This window comes from Podarcis gaigeae (genome assembly GCF_964106915.1).
Source record: "Podarcis gaigeae genome assembly, chromosome: 1".
NCBI classification, from domain to species: Eukaryota; Metazoa; Chordata; class Lepidosauria; order Squamata; family Lacertidae; genus Podarcis; species Podarcis gaigeae.
In genome coordinates this window covers 21,022,774-21,050,767 of record NC_139678.1, presented here as the reverse complement: position 1 = coordinate 21,050,767, position 27,994 = coordinate 21,022,774, and the positions used below count along the sequence as shown (strand labels likewise).

At 43.5% G+C, this 27,994-nt stretch overlaps 2 protein-coding genes across 2 annotated transcripts; both read right to left on the bottom strand.

Annotated features, from left to right (window-relative positions):
- Nucleotides 1-3,698: 3,698 nt before the first annotated feature.
- LOC310851933 (serine protease inhibitor A3M-like) lies at nt 3,699-8,786 on the bottom strand (the record flags this gene model as incomplete). Its single annotated transcript, XM_083754612.1, has 3 exons — nt 3,699-3,902; nt 5,619-5,769; nt 8,515-8,786. 3 exons carry the CDS (start codon nt 8,784-8,786, stop codon nt 3,699-3,701), a joined length of 627 nt encoding a protein of 208 aa, XP_083610738.1.
- Nucleotides 8,787-20,386: 11,600 nt separating this feature from the next.
- On the bottom strand, nt 20,387-27,040 carry LOC310851925 (alpha-1-antiproteinase 2-like; the record flags this gene model as incomplete). Its single annotated transcript, XM_083754599.1, is given in 6 exon segments — nt 20,387-20,578; nt 21,293-21,440; nt 23,796-23,893; nt 23,895-24,067; nt 26,284-26,575; nt 26,981-27,040. Coding segments are annotated over 6 exon segments (963 nt in total).
- Nucleotides 27,041-27,994: the final 954 nt, after the last annotated feature.

Here is a 27,994-nt window from a genome sequence, read left to right as displayed (position 1 = left end):
TTTCTGGATTAGTAGTGTCTGTAACCTGAAGCGTATGTAACTGTACTGAGTGAAGGGAAATCTTGGTCCATCATGAGGACTGGAGAAATACCAACTAAAGAACAATGGCAAGAGAAGTTGATGAACTATGCAGAACTGGCAAAAATGACAGATAGACGAAGAGAAAAAGACAACAGAGACTTCGAAAAAGATTGGGAACCTTCCATATTATATTTGCAGAAACAAAGAAAGTCAATTGACTTGATGGCAAGATTTAAATAAACATTCAAATTATTACCATTATAAAATGTTTAGAAGATAGTGAAATATGATGGTGTATTTCCTGTTATTTTTATGTCTTTAGGCTTGAAGTTACATAGTTAATTTTTTTTTCTGTTAAGAGATAGCAAAGGGGGTGAAAATAGAGACAAATCAGAAGCGGAAGTTGGGGGAAGCCTTGGAGGGGAGGGAGGGAGGAATATATAGTAAATGTTAAGAATTGGAGATGTATGTAATGAATGAAAAAGAAAAAATAATTCAATATTTATTTTTTAAGGGAAACTTTGGTCCACCTTATGCCGTCTTTCACGGAGTCACTGAATGTGCACTTGAGGCTTGGCGTGCATGTGAGGTGAGCACCAAGCCCACTGGGCCACTGGGTGCTTCTCAAGTCACATGGCCAAGGTGCTCGGAACGAGGAGGAAGAATTCCTTCCAAACCTTTGTTCCAAGGCCACAAGCGCTGCCTGTAAATATGCACAGAAGAATGGAGTGACTGCATTCTGCCTGTCTTAAAGAACTTTCAGTCTGGACTGTCTTTTGATTGGCTGCTTTATTTTGATTTTCTCCACAACACTGGGTCCTGAGTCGTCTTTCAGATGTGTTGGAACTTAGTGCTGCATTTCCCTAACCCAAGCAAAATTCTCACATGCAATGCAGTTCAGTCTGTGTGCATGCAGTTGCCACCAGTAAAGGTCCCAGAATAATTCATAGACTCATAGAGTGGTAGAGTTAGAAGGGGCATAAAGGGGCATCTAGGCCAACCCCCTGCAATGCAGGCATCTCAACTAAAACATCCATGACAGGTGGCCATCCAACCTCTGCTTAAGATGCTCCAAGGACGTCCATTCCAGTATAATATCCAGATCAAGGGAGGTGCTGGACTTTCATACCTTTGAGGCTTTTAAGCAGAGGTTGGATGGCCATCAATCATGGATGCTTTGGCTGAGATTCCTGCATTGCAGGGGGTTGGACTAGAAGTTGGACAGAAGTGCCTGGCGTGCTCTGGTTCATCGGGTCACGAAGAGTCAGACACGACTAAACGACTAAACAACAACAATATGTCAATCAGTTAGTTAACTGTCCAGCTTAATCTCTTGACTGCAAAATAAATCCAATCAGATAGCAGATTACTTTTAGTTTAACAGATGAAAGGGCACACTTCTTCAGATGAATGCACACGAAAGCTCATACCAGTAACAAACTTTGTTGGTCTTTAAGGTGCTACTGGAAGGAATTTTTTAGTTAATTCTACATTACATCTCCTCCCTCCAATTACTTGCAGGTTGTACTATATAAATTCGACAAAAGAAATAAATCATATGGCTGGTTATTGATAGACCTCAGAATGAATTAATGAGTAAAACATTTGGCTGTGGAATAGTTTATCTATCCCTCTGTGTTTCATCAGGTAGATCTCCGGATGCTGAGCCTAACACAAGGTTTCCCAAACTTGTGTCTCCAGCTGTTGTTGGACTACAATTTCCATGATCTCTGACCATTGATCCTTCTAGCTAGGAATGATGGGCGTTTTAGTCCAACAACAGCTTGAGACCCTGGTCTAAGGGTAACAGGGGATCTCTTCTTCTCTTTGTGTTGTCTTTGGCATTAACGGTAGATATCCATGATTTCTAATGAATTCTCCTCAATTAGTCTTGATGACATAGGAACTGGGTGACAAGTACTTCTTCACATTGGTTTGAGTCTTCCATCTTTTTTCATTGTCCAATTTAGCCCAAACAGGGTCTCCTGGATTGAAGTCAGATAGTGCACTAGCAGAATAGTGATTATTATAAAAGTATATGTCGGAATCTTTAGTCTTTCTGTCCCACTCTTGCAACTTTCCTTATATTAAGCCATGTCAGTGCGAATTTAATTTCAAGGCAGAAACAGTTGTCCTAAGTTGTGTGCTCATCAAGAGTTTTGCTGGGCTATAGCCTGTAGTCCCTAGTTTAGGATAGTGTGGATATTGTGGACTGGAAGTAATCTTTTCAAAGTCATACTCTGGAATTGCTCAAAATCTGCAGCTGTAAACTGAGAACCAATGTCTGTCACAAGCTGTGTAGGAATCCTAAAGCATGCATGGAATTTCCCTTTTCCACAGCAGTCACACAATAGGTAGAAATCTTGTTCTGTACTAATCTTGGATCCTAGAACAATAGGCAAGTAGGATCCCAGAATGCAACAACTGATTGGCTTGCAGGAAAAGACCAATCAGGCTCCAGGAGGGAAGCAGAATCGGCCAATCAAACGGGACTCATTGTGTAAATAATGTATATAAAAACCTGAGGTTTGGGGGGCAATTCATCACTGTTTTACAAGCTGCAATAAAGAGCATGAAATCACTACAGGACTCCGAGGATATTTTAAATTTGTATGGAACAATCCACCATGACCTCAAAGTTTTGTTCCTGGTATTTGAGCCCTCACAGTGAACCTTTTAAGACCCAGCCCAGGCCCTTGATGGATCTCACGGGATCCTTATGAAAGGTAGCACCCCACAAGACCTCCTGCGAATCTACAGGGAGGAGTTTAACTCTGCCTCCACCCCTGTTATCCAGGCTCCACATCTCCGGGGAATGATGCCCCGTGTACAGGTAATGCCAGGATTGAGGTTTGTAATATGAGCTGTACAGTATTATGGGCTCAACTGCTTCAATGCCCAATTGACAAAAGCAGACAGGTTGGTTCTAAGAAAAGATTGTGAGTGTCTCCCTTCCAGTAAGGGAGATGGTGAAGTGTTAAAACAGGCACAGTGAAGTCTCTACAGTATGTGGAAATTTCAAGAGTATAAAGGGGAACAGCTGGAATAAAGTTTTTGCTACAGTTTCCAGCTGCTGGCTAGGATGTTTTATGTCAGTACCACAGCCAGTACTTTGAATGTCATTACAGTCAAACTTTGGTTGTCAAACGTAATTTGTCCCAGAAGCCCGTTCAACTTCCATAACATTCGACAACCAAAGCATGGCTTCCGATTGATTGGTTGGTTGGTCCTTCATTCAAGCGGAAGCCACATCAGACATTCGGCTTCCGAAAAACATTCGAAAACCTGAGCATTTACTTCCAGATTTTCGGTGTTCAGGAGCCGAAACGTGCCAAAACAGAGCCATTCGGGCCATTCCCCTCTTTATCTAAAAGCCTTCATTTTTAACATGTTGACATTTGCATAGTATTTAGCACTCTGCTAAGTTCTTTTTCGGGGCAGGAAACATGTTACACATTTGAAATGAGGCACATGAATTTCACCTACTTCCAAGAACCAGTGTTTTACAATCAACATTATTTTACATTTAGTTTGTAGTCAGTGGCATAGTCATCCTAAAAATCAACTGCTGGTTTTGATATTGGGCTGATTCCACAGCGTCTGTAGAACAAAGGGGGGGGGCTCTTTTGTCACTAAGAAAGCTGGCCATTGGAAGCCTCGGAATGGTCCCCTTATGTTCATGGATGAGCTGGGTTTACTGTTTTCCCCATGAAAAGCATGGGCCCATCAACTGATGCCATTAAGAAAAAAAAGTATGGCCTGTCAAAGACCAGATGAACGGGAGGGGGCCCAGGAGCAGCTCCAACCATAGAGCTCATAAAGGTGGCGGCGGCTGCCTCGGTGCCACTTTCATTTATATCCAGAAGAGCCTTGTGAGAAGCCTGCACAGGAGGGAAAATAGGTATATTTTACTGGAAACCATCACAGCCTCCAACACATCACAGATGAAATGGAAGACACATGTATACTCCCCCTATTCTCATTCAAAGGATGGTCTCCCAGTACTTGCCCAATCACTGTTCTTCCCCATGGGTACAGGATGTATGTGTGTTGGATATAGGAATACAATGCAGAGCTAAAGCGACCTGATGTAGGTTTGTGGTGGAGAGACATGAGTGACACATTGCGCTCAATGGAATAAAGGCATGATATAACAAATTTTCCACTTTATTTGAAGTGGCCCAGATGTTCATCTCAGTGGGTAAAGGGACCCCTGACCATTAGGTCCACTCGCAGACGACTCTGGGGTTGCAGTGCTCATCTCGCTTTATTGGCCAAGGGAGCTGGCATACAGCATACATGGGGCCACATGACCAGAGCAGCGCACAGAACCGCTCGTTTACCTTCCTGCCAGAGTGGTACCTATTTATCTACTTGCACTTCATGCTTTCAAACTGCTAGGTTGGCAGGAGCTGGGACCGAGCAATGGGAGCTCACCTAGTTGCGGGGATTCGAACCGCCGACCTGATTGGCAAGCTCTAGGCTCTGTGGTTTAACCCACAGCGCCAACCGCATCCCATCTGGGTGGGTACCAGGAATGATTAATGCTTCATTGGAAGGAGAAAAGGTACCATCTGCCTTGAAGGAAGGGATAGTACACTCTTTCCTTAAGACAATCTCCCTGCACCCAGAAGTGTTAAGCCACTATTGTCCAGTGGCAAATATCTCCTTTCTACTCTATTCCGAACTTAAAAATGGAAAGCGTAAAGCTGATGGTCAACAAAATAGATTTAAAGACTCTCTCAAGGCAAATCTAAAAAAATGCAGTATAAACACCGACAATTGGGAAACACTGGCCTATGAACGCTCCAATTGGAGAACAGCCTTTACCAAAGGTGTCATGGGCTTTGAAGACACTCAAACTCAGGACGCAAGGGAGAAACATGCTAAGAGTTGATCTTGTGCTAAGTTGATCACCGTGATCAACTCCCACCCAGAAACCTATGTCCCCACCTGTATATGCGGATCCAGAACTGGCCTCCACAGTCACATATGGACTCACCGTTAATACCATGTTCTTGGGAGACAATCTTACTCGGCTACGAGTAATCACCAAAGAAGAAGAAGATCCCCTTTCTGGACAAGTACTTTAGAGATGGTGGTGGTCAAGTTTCAGGCATCCCTGGAGGAAGCTAATTACTTGGAGCAATTCCTGTCTGGCTTCAGGCCATGTCATGGCACTGAAACTGATTTGGTTGCCCTTGTTGTTGATATTTATCAAGAGAGAGATGGGATGGGGGATGTGACACTGCTCAGTATACTTGATCTCTTGGCAGCTTTTGATACTGTTGACCACAGTATCCTTCTGAGGCATTTCAAGGAGTTTGGGGTTGGGGCACTGTAGTTCCATCCTTGTCCCCAGAGCCTAGTGGGTGGTCCCCTAGATTGGATGGATGGGAGGTTGCCTGCTCTTGATGGGGTAACACCCCCTTTGAAGGAGTGGGTATGCAGTTTGGGGGCACTTCTGGATCCATTGCTGTCACATGAGGCTCAGGTGGCCTCAGTGGTATGGAGTGCCTTCCATCACCTACTTAATCTTGTAAAAAGTCCAATCACATACCATGAAATACCCAAACTGACCACATTTAAATACGTACTTTGTCAATCTTCACCTTGCCACCTCCAGTAATTCCAGTCAGGTCAGCGTTGGGAGTAAAGACTTCGGAAATGCCCAGCCCAGGCAACAAATCTTTGAGATCGTAGGATGTAGCCATTGATAATTTGGGGATGGACAAATAAAATTGCGTTCTGAACAAGAATCAAAACATTAAAAGATAGGCGATAAGAAACTTTGTTTAGAAATATGCAGCATTTATGGCTTCAGGTCTACATATACTGGTACTTAAAGGGAAGCATTTTGCAGTTTGTTTTCGGGTGTATCCAGAGGCGTCGTGTGGGGAGGGCCAGGGACTGAAGCCCCAGGCGCATGATTCGGCAGGGGCGTGAACCAGGTGTCAGCTTGCAGGCACCTCTACCCTGCCTGACACTGGGGGGTCTTGCTGCCGTGCTGCAAGTCTTCTCGCTGAATGGCAGCATTGGGGGGGGGGCCTGGCCCTGTGTGAGCGAGTGGGCAGGTGGTGCAACGTGGCCCCATGAACCCTCCACACCCCACATCCACTCAGCGGTGGCAGCAGCAAGGGTTGGGCTGGTGTGCTGGGTTTCACACCCAGCCCCTGGTCCCACAAGCATGCAAACAAAACATGCAACACCACTGAGTATATCAGTTCTGATTGTGTTCTGTGTTTCTTTGCTGCTGTCAAGAGTGGGAGGAGAATAGCTTACTAAATCCCATGGGAATACGGTGAGCACATACTGCTAACCAAATTAATCTTGTACTTGGAGAGCAGAGCACAAAGTTCTAAGCTTCATTGCAGGTAAGAGAATCTTACAAGCGTCTTTTCCTGCTGACCCAGTAAAGGAAAATAGGATGGCGATGAGTGCTCATGACTCCTACAGCATCTTGAAACATTAGGTAGGCAAATCCTAGCACTAGAGGGAGGGCCCTTATCATTCCCACAATAGCCCATAACTGGCCCCAAGAAACCTCTCTCTTTTTTTGGCCTCTTTCATACTACTGGGAGTCATTTGTTTGTAGTGGCAATGCTTGATTGCTTTAATTGGCTGTTAGTCTGGGCTGGAAAGGAAAGTGAGGAGATGGCAGGGAGTAAATAACTGAGGCAGTATTGGGTTAAGGGCAACCTTTGGTCACCTTATTCAGACTTGTACTGGGTCACTGGAAATGAACTTTAGGCTTGGCATGCACATTTGGGGGCAAGGGGGGCAGGTCCAGTAGGGCTACTCTGCACTTGTCAAGCTCACCAGGGAACTTAGAGAAAGAAGGAAGTATCCCTTCCAATTATTTTATCTGCATCACTGAGTATCACCTGTAAAGATGCCCTGCTGTCAGGAGTGACATTGTGATGGCCTGGGATTCTGATTCAGAGGATGAACCAGAGGAATCCCAGCCTGCACAGGAGTCCCCGCTTCCAGGGCCGGCTGAACTGGGGCAAGGCCTAGATGCTGAAGAGCCTGCACCTGTGGCAGAGCACCAGGAGCTGGCCCCAGGTGAAACCCTTCTGGCCCCAGAGGGGCTTGAGGACTCAGTGGCTACAGGTGAGCCTCCTCCAGGGCCCAGTAACCCTTCGGCCTCTCCTGATCTGCAGAGGCTTAGGGCAGAGAGGCGAAGGGAACTGGTTGCTCCCAGGAGGAGTGCTCGCCTTAAGGCCAGAGGAGGCGGGGCTCCTGGGGGCCGGGACCGCCCCTGGCCTTAGAAGAGGATAAAAGCCCAGTCAGCCTGGTCCCAGGTTGTGGGAGCAACGTCGTTGTTGGCTTCGGACCTTCCTGTGTTCCTGATCCCTGCTCGGCCTCCTGTTCCTGACCATCCGGTGTTCCTGTTCCCTGCTCGGCCTCCTGTTCCAGCGTTCCTGTTCCCCGCCCGGCTCTCCGCCTCGGACCTCGCCCCTCTTCGTGTGGACTCTGCTTACGCCCACGGTACCTTACCCCCGGGACCAGCACAGTCATGATTTTAGGGAACTTGTCTTCATACACCACATTTTGCTTAGGCTAAGTATAATTTGTTTTGCAGGTCCCCTAAAGGGTCATATTAAATAAACATAATTGTTTTCACCACAGTTAGTTTCTTGGCTCTTCTGTTGGTGTGTTGGCAGAGTCCTTTGCACATACAGTGGTGCCTCGCAAGACAAAATTAATCCGTTCCGTGAGGCTCTTCGTATAGCGGTTTTTTCGTCTTGCAAAGCAAGCCCACTGACAGCTTAGCGGATTAGCGCTATTAGTGGTTTAGCGGCTTTTAGCGGATCAGCTGATAAGCGGCTTAGCGGCTTAGGAAAAGGGGGGAAGGGGAAAAAACCTGCAGGAACTCGCAAGACATTTCGTCTTGCGAAGCAAGCCCATAGGGAAATTCGTTTTGCGAAGCGCCTCCAAAACGGAAAACCCTTTCGTCTAGCGGGTTTTCCGTCTTGCCAGGCGTTCGTCTTGCGGGGCACCACTGTATGTCCTCCTTGATTTAAAAACAGATGCCTTTATTCCATGCTAATTACTAATTAAAGGTAAAGGTAAAGGTACCCCTGCCCGTACGGGCCAGTCTTGACAGACTCTGGGGTTGTGCGCCCATCTCACTTAAGAGGCCAGGGGCCAGCGCTGTCCGGAGACACTTCCGGGTCACGTGGCCAGCGTGACATCGCTGCTCTGGCGAGCCAGAGCCGCACACGGAAACGCCGTTTACCTTCCCGCTGGTAAGCGGTCCCTATTTATCTACTTGCACCCGGAGGTGCTTTCGAACTGCTAGGTTGGCAGGCGCTGGGACCGAGCAACGGGAGCGCACCCCGCCGCAGGGATTCGAACCGCCGACCTTTTGATCGGCAAGTCCTAGTCGCTGAGGCTTTAACCCACAGCGCCACCTGCGTCCCTGTAATTACTAATTACCAAATACTAATTACTACAGGGACATATAGAAACAGCAGAGAAAAGGCTTACCCTGTTTCTAAAGATTTTCTCCATTTGGACAAAGTTTCCCCTTTCAAACCATCCTCAACTTCCTCCAGTTTGCCTTTGTCAGGCAGAATGAACCAGGCAACAGCACCTCCTTTGTAAGGAAGTTCAATGACCCAGCAGGAAAGACTTTCATCACGTACATGTCTAAAATAGTCAGTTTTCTTCATCATGTTGACTTTCACAGTTGTCTTGTCATCAACAAAAAAAATCTCCTTTTTCGGTATTTTCAGGAAGGAATGGATTTTCCCACTCATCTTAGAAAAAAGGAAGAGTTAGTTGCCTATTTGATAATTAACCTTCAGCCATGTGTATGAAAGCAGTGTCTTGAATCAGGAGAGTGCAGACAAAGGAGAAAGATTGCCAAGGGTAAGTCAACATGTTATTGCTGTTTCAGAACATGGCCAATCGCCTTCTAAATCCAGCCCGCAGATAGTCAGCGTAGTTTTTACATGAGTAGAATGGTTTTTTTTTTTTATTTAAAATGCATCTCTGGGTTATTTGTGGGGCCTGCCTGTTGTTTTACCCGAGTAGAATGTGTGCTTTTATTTAAAATGCATCTCTGGATTATTTGTGGGGCATAGGAATTCGTTCATTCCCCCCCCCCCTTCAAAATATAGTCCAGCCCCCCACAAGGTCTGAGGAACAGTGGACCGGCCTCCTGCTGAAAAAGTTTGCTGACCCCTGTTTCAGAAGATAGCAAGGGAGAGAAGAAATGGGAATAGTGGGGTCTCATGGGCCCAAACGTGGACTGAGTCAAGGGGAGCTGCTTCCTGTCTGGTAGATAAAAATCCAGGGGCAGGGACCTTGGTGCCCTCTGGATGTTGCTCGAGTTCACCACCATCAGTGTCAGCCAGTGTGCCCAATGGTTAGGGATGGTGGAAGATGTAGCCCAAAAACATTTGGAAGCCTGCAGGTTAGCCATCTCAGCCTCATCCCGTGTCCTTTTCTAATGCTACATTGAATGCTACATATTTTGGGACGTTCAACAGTTTTCAAGCCACCCCTTAGCAACTGGTAACTTGGCAGGCAATGATGACAAAGTTATGTCCTTTAGTTAGCAAAGCTTCCTTTGTTTTGAAGGTATACTCCTTGCAACCCAGCCAGATGGGTGGGGAATAATAATGATGATGATGATGATGATGATGATGATGATGATGATAATAACGAAACAATTCATAGCCTTAAATATTGATTACTTATCTTTCTTCAACATACCTTTGAAGTAGATATAGTTCACAAGAACCATCATGGTGTTTGGATCTATGCCTCTTACTACTTCGCGTATTTTTCCTTTAGTGTTGGCCTTCACAAAATCATTTATCTGCTTTTCAGCCACTACATTGTCTTTGAAGTTAACAGCAAAGATCTCAGATTTGTAGAAACTTTGGATATCCTTATTGTACCTAGTGGCTATTTTGATGCCCTTAGCTAGGTACAAGACGTTCCCCATGTTCACCATGCCTTGATGATTTGAACTGGTCAGCACCTTGAGGAGCTCTTGAAATCCTTTATGTATCATGCTTGTGCCAATTTTCTCCAATCCAAGTCCTTTGTAAATTTGCTTTTTGGTGTTTGATTTAGCACCCATGCCGATCATTGAAAATGCCATGGAGATACTCATAGGGGAGAAGAAGATATTTTTGCCACCCTGGAGTGAAGCTACTTGTCTGGAGACCCTTTTGGCGATTTTAAAGGCAAAGTCTTCAATGGTGGAAATAATGCTTTCTTCAACTGAAGCTTTATCTCCATAACCATTGTGGACTTGAAGGACAATCAGTAACAAGGAGAGGAGGATGGTTGGTTTCATTGCAATTTGAGAATCACTAAAAAGAAAACGCAAACACCACCAGACAGAATGTATTATCACTCTCCTATGGAAATATACTCAAATAATTCAATAGCAAAATTTACTGGGAATGAGTATTCCTCATGTGTTGCTTGTGGCATAGTTCTACAGAACTATGTAACAGAAATACATACAGGTCCCACAATGCATTCCCTCGAAATCATTTGTTAGGTGAGTGTTTGCATATAACAAGTTGACAGTTTTCATTATTTCCTTTGGGAACTTTTCTAATCAGGGAATTGTCCAATCCCTCTCTCCATTCTCCCCAAGGTTTCTTCTTGAAATGACTGCTACCAAATAGCAAAGAACAAAGAAGTAAGGAACTGGGGGAAATTTACCTGTTTAGATATCTGAATCTGCATAGTGCATAACATAATTCCTTATGTTTGGATAAGTGAATTTTCACATATGGAGCAGGCAGATAGTGGTAACCGCATGTAATTTACTTTGTATACAGAAGGATATATGAATCTCTATCATATATGCCTTTCAGAATTTATAATAATTTGGAGCCAAATTCAAATTTCTTAACTACTTCCACTAAATAATTTGGTTCTACACAATTAAGTGCTGGATGGTTACGTGGGAGCCGGTTGAAGTTAAATCCTACGAAGACAGAGGTCCTCTGGCTGGGACTGCACGACATGGGGCTGAGGGGGCAACTCCCATCTCTTGCGGGGGTGCAATTAGTGCCAGCACCGTCCGTTAAGAGTTTGGGTGTAATCTTCGATACCTCCCTCTCCATGGAGGCGCAGATTGCAGCTATAACAAAGGCGGCATTTTTTCATCTCCGCCAAGCTAAGCAGTTGGCTCCTTACCTCTCTCGCCCTGACCTAGCCACTGTGATCCACGCGACGGTCACCTCCAGACTGGATTATTGTAACTCGCTCTACGTGGGGCTGCCCTTGAGACTGACCCAGAAACTCCAGCGGGTGCAGAATGCCGCAGCGAGACTCCTTACGGGGTCTTCGCTTAGAGATCACATTCATCCGGTGCTATACCAGCTGCACTGGCTCCCGGTGGAGTACAGGATCAGGTTTAAGGTGCTGGTTTTAACCTTCAAAGCCCTATACGGCCTAGGACCCTCGTACCTACGGGACCGCCTCTCCTGGTATGCCCCACAGAGGAACTTACGGTCTTCAAATAAAAACACCTTGAAGGTCCCAGGCCACAGAGAGGTTAGGCTGGCCTCAACTAGAGCCAGGGCTTTTTCGGCTGCGGCTCCAACCTGGTGGAATGCTCTGTCACAACAGACAAGGGCCCTGCAGGACTTGACATCTTTCCGCAGGGCCTGCAAGACAGAGCTGTTCCACCTGGGCTTTGGTCAGGGCGCAGCCTGACTCCCTCCTTTGGCAATCTTTACAAAACTTTAGTTTATGGTTGCCATCAATTTTGATTTTAATTACTTTTTATAATGTTTTTATAATGTTGTACTGTTTTAGTGTTGTTAGCCGCCCTGAGCCCGGCTTCGGCTGGGGAGGGCGGGATATAAATAAAATTTATTATTATTATTATTATTATTTTAAAAATTCCAAATGAGAGACTTGCTAAAGTGTTTTTGTTATGTACTAAGCTTGGATCCTAGAAAAATAGGCAAGTAGGATCCTAGAATGCAACAACTGATTGGCCTGCAGGAAAAGATCAATCAGGCTCCAGGAGGGAAGCAGAATCAGGACTCATTGTGTAAATAATGTATAGCAAACCCTGAGATTTGGGGAGCAATTCAATCATCGTTTTATAAGCTGCAATAAAGAGCATGAAATCACTACAGGACTCCGAGTATATTTCAGTTTTGTTTTTGATTTGCTTTTGCTTTTTTACTAAAATGAAGAATGTTTGATGATTTTCTTATTGGATCAGTCATTCTTTGCCCTGGAACAAAATCAGTTTGTTCTAGGTATATATAGCCGCCAATAAACATTTTTAATCCATTGACCAGAATGGCAATAAAGATGTTATAGTTTAGATTTAATAAAGAAATCAGTTGGAATGAGTCAAAATTAGTGGGGCCCATGTGAGGTGTGGAAATAGCTACTATTCTTGAATGCTTCTAAATTGTTCATTAAAACTATGTTGAATTATCCCACTAGCTACATATGTGGTATGTGGAATTGTATATACAGTGGAGTTCGTTTTTACCTCTTTTCCAAAAATTCCAAGTTTATGGCTCCTCCAGCTACCCTGCTAGAATCACATGAAGTACTAGCTTTATTAACAACTTCCCACCCCTAGGATTTAGCTGCTGAGTTTCCAGTTCTCACAGTATTGGGATCCTAGCAGACAGCGGCCTTACTGTGCCCTGATTGGTCCATTTGCTTTGCTAAAATAAATAAATTGTGATGAATTAACACTTCATCAGCTGGGGTTCCCTCTAGTTCATCATCCTTGCTAGTGATGTAGCCCATCATCCACAACCGGCTTGCCTTATATTCTGTCTACCTCAAAACCAATGCAAGGAGTCCTAGTTTGGGGAGTGTCCTGAGCTGCTTCAGCCACTCAGGCAGCTTCACCAGGCCCTGATGTTAAATGCCACTTATTAGAGACAGCCACTTCTGCAAGGGGGCTGGTGGCCTGATGTTAACTGGTACCTCTTCCCACTCACACACATTCAGCTAGCTGTCTCTGCACCACGTACCTCCTCCTGTTTTTCCCTGCACTTTCATTGTCTAGTTCTACTTTCTTTGTCTAGTTCTACTGATGATTTGGAAAATCATCAACATTTTCACCCTGTCCTTTTTGGATGGTGTATTATGAACAATTACTTTTCAGATCCTGTTTATACATACCTAGGTTTTCCCGCCAAAAAAAACACACGTCCAGTAGTGTCGCTTATTACTTTGACACTTGCTCCTTTGGGCTGAGATGTTTGCTCTTCCCTCTTGCTTGTAGAGTAAGCTCTCTTCTCCTTAGGTTACCTTCCATTTATAACCCTAGCTTGCTTCTACCTCCTGCTGCAGCAGCCAATTAGGTAAGGACACCTAGATGCATCCTGCCCCAGCTGGCCCTGTCCCCATGGGTGGCTGCCCCTGCCCCTGGGCACAGGGTAAGCACGCTGCCCCAGGTGCCCAATCGGCTTGCTCCGCCACTGAAGCTGTGGCGGGAAGGTAAATGGCATTTACATGCGCTCTGGCACTCATCCCAGCGTTCCATTACTCCAGAAATGGTTTAGTCAGGATTGCCACATGACCTGGAAAGCTGTCTGTGGACAAGCGGCAGATCCCTCGGCCTGAAAGCGGGATAAGTGCCGCACCCCATAGTCACCTTTGACTGGACTTAATCGTGCAGGGGTCCTTTACCTTTACCTAACCTACCTACATGCATAGTTGTATTTGTATCCTTCTGTTAATGCAATGCTTTCAACTTTCAGTTCAGTATAAAACCAATTGTAAACTAGCTTGAGTTCTAAAGCTTCCATGGGAAATTCTTTAAATTGGACCTTATACGGTACTTTATGTTCAAATATCAAGGAACCTGCCAGCCTAAGATCACAACTTTCTTGAAAAGAAAAAAAACTGTTGATTTCTATGTGGCCAAAGTCATTCCTGAATATAATATGACCAATTATCAAGTGTTATATCTCAGGGGGGGAAACCAGGATCTTGTATGTTTGTCTTCCCCAATTGTAGAAGATAAGGCAAGCATTGATTTCAGGGATGTTGTTTCACAGTTGCCATCTCTCCAGTGCTGTACATGTACACCGATGAGCTTCACTGTTAAAATTACTTCTATGCTTTCCGACAAATTCCATCTTTTTCCTCTGTGTGGATATACCGTTTGTAGACATCAGATGGACACATGCTAATTTTGACTCCAACTAAAGATCATTTTGTAGGGAGCACGTCTGTGGGTGTCTGTTTCACCCAGGGCCAGCAAATACTCATGTATGTTACACCATTGTTCCATTAACGATGACCACCCTCGGGATAAAAGTGATGACAACTATCTGAAAATATCTCAAAGTAATATTGACTTGAGCAGAACATTCTCCTATCATGTTGTTTCAGCAGCTGGCAGCAATAATGTTTTATTTACCATCTTTGCTGTGCTGCTTACTGAAGGATAAGATTACCACATTGTGCCAGCTTTTGTCAAGACGTGGCTTTAACCAAAGGAAGGTCAACGGGCAGGAAACAGAGATTTCCATCATTTCCTCCTCAAGCCCAGCAGAGCATTAGTTAAAGATGAACAAGTTCTTCTAAAGATTTCTTTTTAAAATACTTCCAGGTTTGCTGCGTTCTGGAGGTGATTTGTTCTTCAACTAAGCTGTTCAGGAACCAAGGTACCACTGTATATGAAACAGATATACCATAGAGTTGATTGGAGGTTACGTACACACACACACACACACACACACACACACACACACACACACAGAGAGAGAGAGAGAGAGAGAGAGAGAGAGAGAGAGAGAGAATGCACTTAATTATAAATCTTACAGTCACATCTTAATCTTCTTTAGAAACTGTATTCATTTTTTCGAATGAGCTATGGCTGCAAAAAGAAACAACCACCTGGAGCTCAGCATTGCAAATGAAAGGCAAGAAAAAGTAAGAAGCAAGCAAAGCAAGAGGGGTTCTTCCTGAAATACCTTTGTACCCAGAAAGCAACTGAAGAATAAGAAGTTGAGTATACTCTTGTTGAAACCAGCACTGAGGAATAGGACAGGATTTGGAGATATTTCTGGAAAACATACAGAGGGAAAAGAGGATGTCAAGGAAAGTGAGATTACTGCAATTGATGATATAAACTAGCAGAAAATTAGGCAGGAAGAACAATATTGGTGATAAATCATGGAATACCTTGGTCAGAGTTCTTGCCACCAAAACTTGGCATTCCGTGATAGGGTGTGTTGAATTTTTAATTTTTAATTCCGAAAATGGGTGAGGGGTGCAAGATGATTTGGGAATTCAAAAGATTGGTTAAAGTAATATAGTTTTGCTTGGTAAAGAAGTACTTTTTAACGTTTTTGTGGAATTAAAAAAATGTCTCCTTTAATTTTTGTGGAAAAAATGTGTGTCAAATTCCATAAAAATCATGAAAAATGATTCCCAAGTACTTGCAGTTATATTATATATTAATAATTATATTATTGTTATTCTTATATATGCTACATGCTTTATATTGAATTGCATATTACAATTACACGACTACATACGCAGCTAATGTTGTGCTATATCTGCATTTGCTTCGTTTACAGGTTGAAGACTCTTCATCGGTGTGTTAAAAATTACTTGTCGGGCAATGCTACTACTACCAACATCCTAACCAGTAGGATTTACCAAGCTAAATGTTGTCCAGTCACAACAATAATAGCAGATTTGAATTCCTTATGCCCAAAACATATTTTTAACCCCTCACTGAAGAAATTTGCAAAAAATTCCACCCCCTAAAATGGCATACCCTAGTGGCGCAACTGAGAACTTGTAAAGTGCTAGCAATGGATTTATATTTTTTTTTTAAGATTATCTAGCCCTTTTCGATCCTATCATGAATGAGACCACAAGCTAAACATGAGTCAACAGTGTGAGGCAGTGGCAAAAAAAAAAAAAAAGCTATTCTAGGCTGCATCAACAGAACTATAGTGTCCAGGACAAGAGAAGTCACAGTACTGCTTTATTCTGACCACACCGGGAATACTATGGCTAGTTCTGGGCACTACAATTTAGGAAGGGTATTGATAAGCTGGAATGGGTGCAGAGGAGGCAAACCAAGCCTCATGAGGAACAATTGAAGTAACTGAGTATGTTTAGCCTGGGAAAGAGGAGATAGCATAGCCATATTCAAATCTCTAAAGCAGGGGTCAGCAAACTTTTTCAGCAGCGGGCCAGTCCACTGTCCCTCAGACCTTGTGGAGGGCTGCACTATATTTTGAGGGGGGGGGATGAACGAATTCCTATTCACCACAAATAACCCAGAGATGTATTTCCCGGGAAAATCAGAGGCTCGCTATGTCAGGTTCCTATTGGAAGACCGGACAAATGCTAGAACATTAGCAATAGCAAAGTTTTTATCGGTGGTTGCAAGAACCAATGATCCCTATCTTTAAGTCTGAACAAAATGCTTGTTTAACCTGGAGGTAATTGAATTGTGCATTGCTTTGTAACAATTTATTGGGTCTCTGGACCGTAATAAAGATTGATGATGATGATTTTAAATAAAAGAATACATTCTACTCATGTAAAAACACCAGGCAGGCCCCACAAATAACCCAGAGATGCATCTTAAATAAAAGGACACATTCTACTCATGTAAAAACATGCTGATTCCCGGACTGTCAGGGGGCCAGATTTAAAAAGGTGATTGGGCCAGATTTAGCCCCCAGGCCTTAGTTTGCCTACCCATGCTCTAAAGGGCTATTATATGGAAGATGGTGCAAATGTGGTGAATGGTTGACACTGTAGTGCATTGTAATTCACAGAGCATTAGAAGGAAGATGTGGATGGTTGCAGGCCCTCTGGGAATGCAAGAACTCTATATGGAAGCCTTAGATCTAAAGGTATATTTCTGTTGGTTGCATGGAGAAAGTCTACTAGCATTTGTTTGAACATGAGTAGAACTCTCAGGGATCCCGGTTAATCAGGGTCCCCAATCACACCCTGGAGTTTACCTGCATTCAAGTGAATGGGAGTAGAAGCCTCCCACACATCTGCATCATTTTCAAGTGACCTTTAAAAAAAGGTGTTCCTGATCTTAACACGTGTTACCAAAAGGACCCAATTGCTACGTGGTTCCTGAAGATTTTGGGAGATTAGAAGAGTTGGGAGATGCTTCTGAGAAGCTGGACCTGGTAGAGCCAACCAGTCTAATCCCAATTTTCCATCTCTCTAACTTTTATGAGGTTGCCTTAGTTCTGACAGTATTTTCTTTGCAGTAGGGCTCTAGCTCAGTGATAGAGCATCTGCTTTGCATACAAAAGGTCCCTGGAGGCTTTCTTATCTATAGGACAGATATGGCAGGTGCTTCTGAGAAGCAGGAAGTGGCATGACTAACTTGTCTAACTCCATTTCCCCATCTTTATCACCTTTAAGAGAGTGCATCAATAGTTCAGTGGGAGAGCACCATGACTGAGCACTTGCAGAAAAACAATGTGCTCATCTCTTGATGACTTTTACTGACAATTGAAGGTGGCGGCCAGAACATAAAAGGGAAACTGGTCTGTATCCCATGACATCAATGAGCTCTACAGTCTTCCCACCACAGAGCCAGAACAACATTGTAAACAGAGCTGTGGGCATTGTTTTATGTTTGGTATTGCCTGGAGAACCTTGACCAAGAAGGAGGTTATTTAGCAATTGTGGAGAAGCTTAAGGAGCAGGATGTCTGGACAGCATTGCCTCATCAAGGATTTTCTCTTAGACCTGCTTCAAATATGATGAATTTTCCATATATTGAGGTCAATTCTGGATAGAAGGAAAAGTGTTCATCCTTCCACATGTGCAAACATTGCAGAAGTGTCTGTAAAGCTGCAATTGTTTCTTTGAACCTTCAGACAGGGTTATACCTCTGGCCTGAGAAGCTCCATTAGTAACAATGCAGGGTATTTGGTTCAGTTCTTACAAGATGATTGGTTGGCCTGATAGCCTACCTGATCCTTCCCCAACTTCTCGCCAGGACAAAATCATTCTGAGTCGTCTTCTCAGAGGAGTTGGGGTGTGGCAAATTCATCCCCACTTGAGGTTGGGAACAACATTGTACTAGGAGATTTTTGCCTTCATTGTAAGTATCCCTCATGAAGAATAAATGAGAAAGCTATAATTCTTAATCAGTTATTAGGAAAGAATTCGGCCAAACCAATAACACATCCACTTGGGCCCCGCTCTAGCAACCCTAATCCATGTTTACTTTAAAGCCCCTCCTGCAAATCATTGTGACTGGAATGTACTGCTAACATAATTCACTGTGATTAAAAGCTAGACCTGTCCTGTCAAAATGAAGTGTTTCACCTGCTTCACCTGTTCCTCTCTATAGCCCTGGGCATTTCCTTAGTCAGTGGTTTCATTTCTTAGAAAAGAAAAAGGGCAGCAATGAATTGTTGGGGGGAAATAGTCAGCTCAGTAGACTGGAGACTCCCTGATCTTCCTCTACACTCCTATTAATTCTGACTCAGTAACATGAAATCACACAATTTTTCCATGCTACGCAAGGAGCCAGGGCACATTTATGTATTTGTAAGGCAGTTTATATAAATTGCTCCCAAAACAATCCTTTTTGTTTGGCTTGTTGATCAGAAAATCAAACAATAGAAGCCATTACAGTATTTAGATAATAAATAACTTGAGACAACCAGCTTCAACTTCTAAAGAACACCTCACATGTCCTTTCTCTTGATAAGGAGAGCTTCAGAAATGTTCTGTGTTCAAAACAGATATGCTACCACTGAAATGGAGCCTTTACCCAGAGGAAAAATCAACTGTGTCCAGAGCCACTGAGCGAGTCTTAGATCACCACCTGTCGAGTTGGATGGCCCAGAGAGATTCAGGGCTGCCAAGGGGTGGGTTGTCAAGCAGGAAGAAAAGCTAGTCACTTTCAGGAAAACCCAGAAAAAGGCCAAGGCATAACAAACCACTGCTTTTATCTTCTGGGAGAATGTAGGCATGGGGTGTGTGTGGCAGAATGGGGTATGGGGTTCTCCTTTTCTGCCTGACCATCCTCGTTTCCAATCCACCCACCTACAACAAACACCTATGTATTTTAATCATTCATCCTTCATTCCATTTGTTTTCTCTCATTTTATTTGTGCTAATGTCTCTTGTTCCCATTGTTCCCACTCCACCCCACTGCATGTGTGCGTTAGTTTCTTGCTTCTCTATTTTAGTTTGCATGCTCAAAGTTTCATATCAGCTGTGGCACAATATTTTATAATTTCTCTAGAGGGGAAACTAGATTGTTGGGGTCCTGTAGGGGAGCAAGGAGGGAACCAGCCAGTGGACTGATGACCTAAGCTTGGAGGGTTGTTTGTTTGCTTCTGCCCCCACCCAAATGGCTTAGCTTGAAAGAATAAGCTATAGCTCATGGTGTGTAAGTGGAGATTAAATATATTAGACCAATTACCAGATGCCATAAAATAAAGGTGGGAAAACTTTATCTCCCAAGGGTTGAATCCCCTTTGGGGCTCTCTCAGTGGTGGAGGGCACAGGGCCAGAGACGAAAGTGGGTAGAGAAATGAATGCAAGGTTTGTCTTTGTACATTAGACTAGTTTGTACCCCACTTTTAACCGTGGTGCGTCTGGGGCATGGGATCACCAGTGCTGATTGCCCAACAGGACCAGCTGGGCATGGCCCCACCCAACTCTGACAATGTGGCCAGGGATACACATGAAGTGGGTGCTGAACTCTGCCCCCGCGCTGGAGCACTATTGGGTCCTGGATGCCCAGCCGCAATGCCACCCACTGGAAAAGGTGATCGGTCCTCTCTTTATCCTCCAACAAAGGAAGAAAAAGACCCTATAAGACATATAAGGGCACATTCCAGCCAGTCCAAACCATTAAAGGAAGGTACAAAGGAGATCTGGTAGGGGATGTGGCTTCGGAGAGAGTGTGACCTTGGGAGAGTCCCAAGAACCAGATAGAAAGGATCTCAGAGGCTTACATTCAGCCCCATGGCCTAAGGTTCGTCTTCCCTGGCATAGAGGAACAGGGAATATTTGATGGCACTGCTGTCCTTCCTCTGATCTACAAATTTGTCATACAGTGACTGAGATGCTGCTGTCAAGATCATACTCCTTTCTTCCAATTAATAACATGTGTTTCAAGACTGCGATCTTAGGGATGATATGCACCGCACACTGGTTAGCATGCATCTTTTGGGTTATGCGTTTTCTGCTGCAGAAAGAAACACAAAATGCTTTAATAGATTTCCGTGTATCACATCAGCATTTGATTTGTTTTAGAAGGTGTGGTAGTGACAGCCCAAGCATAGTAAATGAAATCTAAGTATCTTTTCACGCATGCTATATATTTAAGCGGCACCCAACTGCCAGCGCTGCAGGAAGTGCACTAGGTGACTTCTTAGTTCTTTGTGGGATCTGCAACTTTCCCCAAGAATAAGATGGCACCAGTAAGCCGGTCCATAATTAACAACATGAACGGGCGATTTAGTTTAATTTCAGGTGGGAGGGACGTAGGTCCAATTTCAATAAAAGTGACAGCTGCAGCTTCAGTGCCATTCTCATGGACATTTAAATAAGTTTCGTGATTAGCCTGTAAAGAAAGCAAACAAACATTAGTACAGACAGTGACCCAGAGTTAAGTATATGAGAGACTCCTGCTCCTTCAGAGGAATCCATTGAAAGTCTTTGTCAACTTTGTCACTTCTTACTCTCATGATCTCTTGATCTCACCCTTCCAACCAATCATGTGTGTGTGTAAAGTGTCATCTTGCACCTGTTAGCCTGTAGGAAGAAACTGGGAAGGTTTCCTTATGATCTCTCCTCTCCAAAATGATCCTTAATGATGTGTGATTCCAATGGTCTGTGTCCCATGACACCAATGAGCCTTATGCTGCTCCCAACACAGAGTCAGCGCAGCATTTTAAAGAGTTGTGGGTATTGTATAGAAGCCTGAGGAGCAGGGTGCCTGGACAGCCTTGCCTTATTAGAGATCATATCTTAGACTTGCTTCACATGATTTTTTCATCTATTGAGATGAATTCTGGATGGAAGGAAATGTGAGCACTCTTCCACACGTGAAAAATTGCACAAGTGTATCCTAAGTTGTATTTGTTTTCATGTAGAAGACACTGTGCACATGAATTTTGCTTACAAGGGAACAATCTCCATGTGTGGTGCCACATTCAAGTACTCTAAACCTCAACTTTATTTCAACCCTCAAATATATATCTGACCCAGAAAACAACATATCAATGTGGAGTCTTACGTTCAATTCTTACACTATGTTGAATTTTGATAAACCTACCTTAGTAACCTTCACCTCAGGCTTCCCAGTAATTCCAGAGAGGTCTGCTTGGTCTGTGAATAATTCAGTTATACCCATTCTACTTAGTATCTCTATAAGATCATAGAGTCCACGAATCATTAACTTTGGAAGGTGAAGTACTATTCTCCTATTGAAAGTGGAATCAGAGGCTATTAAGATTTCACTCTTAGAAAATGTTTAGATGACACAATTTGTAGACACTTTACAGTTTGGCTAGATAAAAAAATGTCAAGACTAAAGTTGTAAAAATAAGCACAGTATAAAAATGCTACCTAATATTCACACAGCTTTAAATTAAAAATGTGTATTTCCTTTTGGATTAAACATTTCCCCCAACTGTTATTATGTTTCAGTCAGAGGAATGGAGTCAATATGGTGGATTTAAGCACACATAGGCCTCTGCTGAATATAACATTTTGTATGTGACTACTGTTCCTTCTCTCAGATGCTAAGTGCATCAGTGGTGGTAGTGGGAGCAATTCTCCCTATGTGGTGCCAAAGGAGACAAACAGCCCATCTACAGCCTCAATACACAGTTGCTGTTTGCTTGAACCAGCCCACCGATCCAGAATGCAGTACAGGCTTAGATTATCACAAACAGGCTGCATAGAAATGTAGACCACTCCCCTGAGTTTTATTTCAGGGCAGGTTTTCTTTTGGTTTCACTGCCAGTCCATGGGTGAATTTATTTACTTTGCAGTGTTTACTAAGGGACGAATCAGGGATAAAAATATAGGACTCTTCTTTTGATTTAGACCATTGGCCCTCCTAGCCTAGTATTGTTGACAACAGGGCCAGCCTGCCCATGCAATGGGCTGAAGCATCTGCATTGGGCAGTGGCACCCAAGAGGTGGTGCCCCTTGTGGGTGCTGTACCCACCCTGCCACCGATGGAGAAGTGATGGAAGCAGTGTCAGCAGCTTTCGCCAAGATCTTTTGAGAGCTAACTGGAACCCAGATAAGGAAGGTTTCAGAGGGGGTGGGGGTGGGCTTTGGTGTCAAGACAGCTATGGGGAAGCACCTTCCCATTTCGCCTCAGGCAATGAAACAGGACGGGCCATTCCTGGTCTACCATGACTGGTTGCTGTTCTCATGGATTTCAGGCAAAGGCCTTGAAATCTAGCCCTGCCTTGAGATGAGGCCTGAGGCTTTCTGCATGCAAGGCATGTGTTCTGTGACTCAGCTATGGTCCTTCCCATGAATAACTGATCGCAACTAACGGGGCAGTCTGGGTAATGAAGAGGTGCCAAGAAGGTGAAAAGGACTATCAAAGACAATTCAGGGGAGATGAGACTTTGGGACTAGAGAACTTTAAGCATGGTTGGGAAGATTAATAATTGGCTAAGTAGCTACTTTTCAGTCTCTGAACTGAAGCTTAAGCTGATCCACCACAAGAGGGAGGGAGGAGGTCACTAGGTGGCCTCATCCCCCCCCCCCCCACATTGTAATTCAGTGTTCATGGCAGGTCTCCTCTCTTAAATGTTGATAAAGTTGTGGTCCTAGTGTGTCTTCCTACTTATACCAGGTGTGCGCACTATTTGTGTCCGCTGTACATGACATCTTTGGGTTTGTTTTCAAGCAGTACTAGCAGATGGTAACACCTGCACTCAATGAGAACTTTGAATATTAAACTCCATTAGAACCTCATTTGTGCCTATTGAATATATATTTATATAACCAGTCTAAGGTTAGTACACACACACACACACACACACACACACACACACACACACACAAAAGTAATTTCAATGCTTGCTAAATCTAATATTTTAAATTTTAAATATATTGTAATTTGTTATGATACGCTTATTAAATACAGTGGTACCTCTGGTTACATACTTAATTCATTCTGGAGGTCCATTCTTAACCTGAAACTGTTCTTAATCTGAAGCACCACATTAGCTAATGGGGCCTCCCGCTGTTGCCGCGCCACCGGAGCACAATTTCTGTTCTCATCCTGAAGCAAAGTTCTTAACCCAAGGTACTATTTCTGGGTTAGTGGAGTCTGTAACCTGAAGTGTCTGTAACCTGAAGCGTCTGTAACCTGAGGTACCACTGTAAAAGGTTGGGTGTATTTTTTCCCCAAAAGAACAGAAAAGTGTTGTCTAGTAGCTTGCATTTTCTGTTCTCTGTGAAGAGAACAGAAAGCCCTAGATTGTATCATGTTCCATGGACACATTGAATAAGGACTTCAATCTGTATTGTATGCATTTCGCTCTAGAATCAGAAAACATCTGTGCAAGAGATGTAGGCTTATTAGCACTGATGGATTTTGCTTTTCTTCCCCAGAGATCAGGGTTGAACAAAGGGTTTTCCTCCCTGTTATTTAATCATACAAGATGATAACAGCTCTGAGGCTGAGAGATGCGGACTTGCTTCAGGTCACCCAGTGAGCAGGAATGGCTATCAAAGTCCTGCTTGTTCCAGGTGTAATGCCCCCTTTAAAGGTGTGGTGATTTGTCTGCCAGAGCGCACAGACTTACTGTTGCCTCACTGATTTCATCCATTTTAGCAAGACATCTCTGTTCAGACCATCTTCCACTTGCTTCAGTTTCCCTTGATCAGGCAGAATGAAGAATGCTTATGGCACCGCTTTTGTAAGGGAGCTGCACCACCTCACAGGGCAGACTTTCATCATAGTAAGTCTTAAAAGTGCTGTCTTTGATCATCATGGGAACTTTCACTGTTGTTTGCTCATCCACGAAGAAGTCTTCTTCTCGAGTGTTCTGACTATTAAAAGGACTTTCCCAATAATCTAATGAGGACAAAAACAAGAGGGTACAGGTCATTCCCATAAGATCTGATTTGGAGGGTGGGGTATAAGTAATAAATTATTATTATTATTATTATTATTATTATTATTATTATTATTATTATTATTATCTCGCTAGGCTTCCAGAGACAGTGAGTCTGCAGAGTTCTGCTAGGAGATCTTGCTTCCACTCCAGCTGCCCTAAAAGTCTGGGAACTGATGGTTCCTGGTTGTTTTTCCTCATTTAATTGGCTTACAGTGTGAAATATTTCTTCTTGATGCTCCATCAAGAAACATGCACTACCCTCAAGATGATATTTGGACCTCAGTTCAGTGCTTCACCTCAGACTGAGGCTCATTGTAACCTGCTTGATTCAGCTGTCAGTCTATCTGCTTAGTCCATCACCCCTTCATTATCTGAAGAGCAACAGTGATTGTAACTCCCCCCCCCCCTTTTGCTAGAACTTGATGGAATTTGTAGGGATAACAGCCTCTCTAACGTTGATAAAGTCTACAAAGTTGCAACTATTTCCCATTAACTTTCTTATGATGGTAGTGGTAGGGAATTGAAGGGAATTTGCAGGCAAGATCACATGCAAAATTTCATGCAAAATTTCAAAAGGACAGATGCTGTGTTATTTCAAATTTCAAAAGGATAGATGTGTTATTTCAAGCAAAGGCTGATGTTACAATTCTGAGGTGGGCAAAAAAAATGAGTCACTTAAATATCCCCTAGTGCTTTGTGGGTCTGACCTTTGCAAGTATGAGAGCGCTGCCATTTGATCAGAAACCTACCAAATTGTGAACAAACTGGGCCAGGGTCCTTTGTGCTGCACACTTTAAATAAGACATGGAGGGACAACTAAAAGGAATTTGCTTTCCAGTTAAAACTACCTCGGATTAAGTACTTAATTCGTTCCAGAGGTCCGTTCTTAACCTGAAACTGTTCTTAACCTGAAGCACCACTTTAGCTAATGGGGCCTCCTGCTGCCGCGCTGCTGGAGCACAATTTCTCATCCTGAAGCGAAGTTCTTAACCCGAGGTACTATTTCTGGGTTAGCGGAGTCTGTAACCTGAAGCATATGTAACCCGAGGTACCATTGTATTGCCCCAATTAAAAGTTTAACCTATCAATCACAATAGAGCTCTTTCTTCCCTCACCTTTTGCTTTCCCTTCCCCCATCATTTAACCCAGGAATAATTATGTATGCAGGAAGTTAAGAGAATACACTTTTGTTATGTACTGAGTTGAATAGGATCCAAGATGCAGCAGTCTGATTGGTCCTAGAACAATAGGATCCAAAATGCAGCAGTCTGATTGGTCCTAGAACAATAGGATTCAGAATGCAGCAGTCTGATTGGTCCTAGAACAATGCAGCAGTCTGATTGGTCCGCAGGAGCCACCCAATCCAGCACCAGGTGGAAGTGAATCTGCAACCTGATTGGCCTACAGGAGAATCCCGGAATTAGCCAATCACGTGCGGCCCATTGTTTAAATAATGTATATAAAGCAGATATTTGGGGGGAACTTTCATTCCTCACTACTATGAGCTGAATAAAGAGCATGAAATCCACACTCGACTCTGAGTATATTTCAACTTTTTAGCTGATGCTCGCAAGAAGCTTTTTTTTTCTTTTTTAAAGAGCCGAATCTGCAAAGCACTACAGAGTGCTTCAGGGGCCCTGTTTTGAATTATCCCACCTTGTATGCATCCTGCTTCTAGTCTGACAAGGCCCAAATCTGTCTGCCCTCATGGTTTGGTTCAGTATTCATCTGAATACAGAGGAAACCCATGGTATTTGCCTTATTCTGAGCCAATAGGGAAAGCTCCGGGGTGGCGGGAGACTATTTGCTATGCTGAACGCAGTTTCTGTAGCTCTTCTTCCCAAATGAACCCATCTCATTACAAGCAGAAAGAGTGATAATTTTGAAGGTTAGTTATTACCAGCAGAGCAATACCATTGGATAAGGTCATTTTTCCTCCCCCCCCCCTCAAGTTGATAGATATTGCCATTCAAATGGTGTGCATGTGCTCTGTCATGTGATCAATTTGGTGGGGCAAGACTTACCTGGGGCCCCCAGTATTTTATTCAAGTTGGCTGTCCTGCAACAGATACAACAGATTGAGCAGTATCTAGCACTAGTGCCTAAGTAGTGGACATTTTAAGTTAGTTACAACACCCTGCAATAATAATAAAGTAAACTCCATCTGACTTACCTCTCATGTAAAGAAAACTTATAATAACCAATATAGCTCTTGTATCAAGATCCTTGACAACATCAGCCTGATAAAAATATTTGGCATCATTCAAGAACTTTTTCTGCAGCTTAAATTTCTTATTTGGGAAAAGGGTATTCCCAATACTCCGTTGGATTTCGGCCTCAGTACTGTTTAGCTTCTGGATAAGATGACGGAAACCTCTATGAATTTCCTGCTCCCTGATATCTGTCTGGTTAAAGCAAAGTCCTGACAAAAGTTGACTCCGTGTGGTAGATTTGGCTGCCAGCACCTGCAAGGCAAAGGACATGGAAATGAGTGTAGGAGAAAATAAAATGTTTTTCTTATGAGCCTCTAGAGCAACCTTGCGGTAGAATTGAAAGGCAAACTTAGTCTTCATTGGGACTATCTTATCATAGGGTAAATTGCCTGGTTGACCGGTCTGACAGTTAGCAACAGCTAAGAGTCCAGCAAAAATCAAATACAGATTGAAATGAGGCATTGTGTTCCTCTGAAAGTAACCTGTAAAGAATGACATTTCCCTTACTAGATCCAGTGACAATAATATAGTCATTGCCTGGTTTGCACATAAAGCCAATCTGTGGTTTGTTGAGCCAGAATGTTGTTTGTTTGAATGTCTGAACCTAGTGCAGACTAACCATGGCTTGTTTGGGGCAGCAAACCACAGACTGCTTACCTTACAGACCAGGACTTGCTTTAACTGTTGTTTGGCATTGTGCCTGAACTCCCCAGCCATGTTTAACCATGCTTTGTTTGCCACTACCCCAAGCTCCATACAATTGCCAACCTACAGACACATGAGACAAGAAAATAGAAAAGCAAAGAAAGTTCTGAAAGTTCTGAAGAAAGAAGACATGGTGCCTGGATACATCGGTAAGAGGCGCATCAAACATAACATCCACCCAAACAAGCCATGGATTGTTATTATGTATGAACACAGCAAACTCTCTTGAGGTGTTTGCTTTCCAGATGGCATTCTTTATGATGACTGACCTATGGGAGTCCATTCAGTGGTGGATCCTATCTCATTGCCAGGACTAGCTTAGAATAGCATTTGGCTTTTTTGCTGCTGCATCACACCATTGACTCATGCTAGGCTTGTGGTTTACTAAGACCCCTAGATCTTTTTCACCTGTACTACTAGTAATCCAGGTGTCCACCATCTCATATTTGTGCAGCTGGTTCTTCCTACCTAAGGGTAGAACCTCCCTATGGTTGAGCCCAGTTCTCCAATCTGTTCATTCTGAATCCTGATTCTGTATTCTGCAGCATTAGCTCCCCCTCCCAGTTGGGTGTCATTTACAAATTTAATGAGCATCCCCTCAACAATAGGCTGGAGACAGACCCCTACAGACTCTATTTGTCCCTTTTTTTTCCTGGATGGTGAGGAGCTGTTAGTAAGCACTCTTTGAGTTTGGTCAGTCAACCAGCTACAAATCCACCTAACAGTTATCTCATGCAGCCCACAAGTTACCAGCTTCTCTGCATATATATAAATAGAATATCATGCAGAATATCATGGGGGACTTTGCCAAAAGCCTTACTGAAATCAAGATATACTACATCCACAGCATTCCCCTGATCCACCAAGCTTGTAAGTTTATATATTTTTTAAAAAATGAAATGAGATTCATCTGTCATGACTTGTTTTTGAGAAACCCATGTTGGGTTTTAGTAATCACAGCATTCT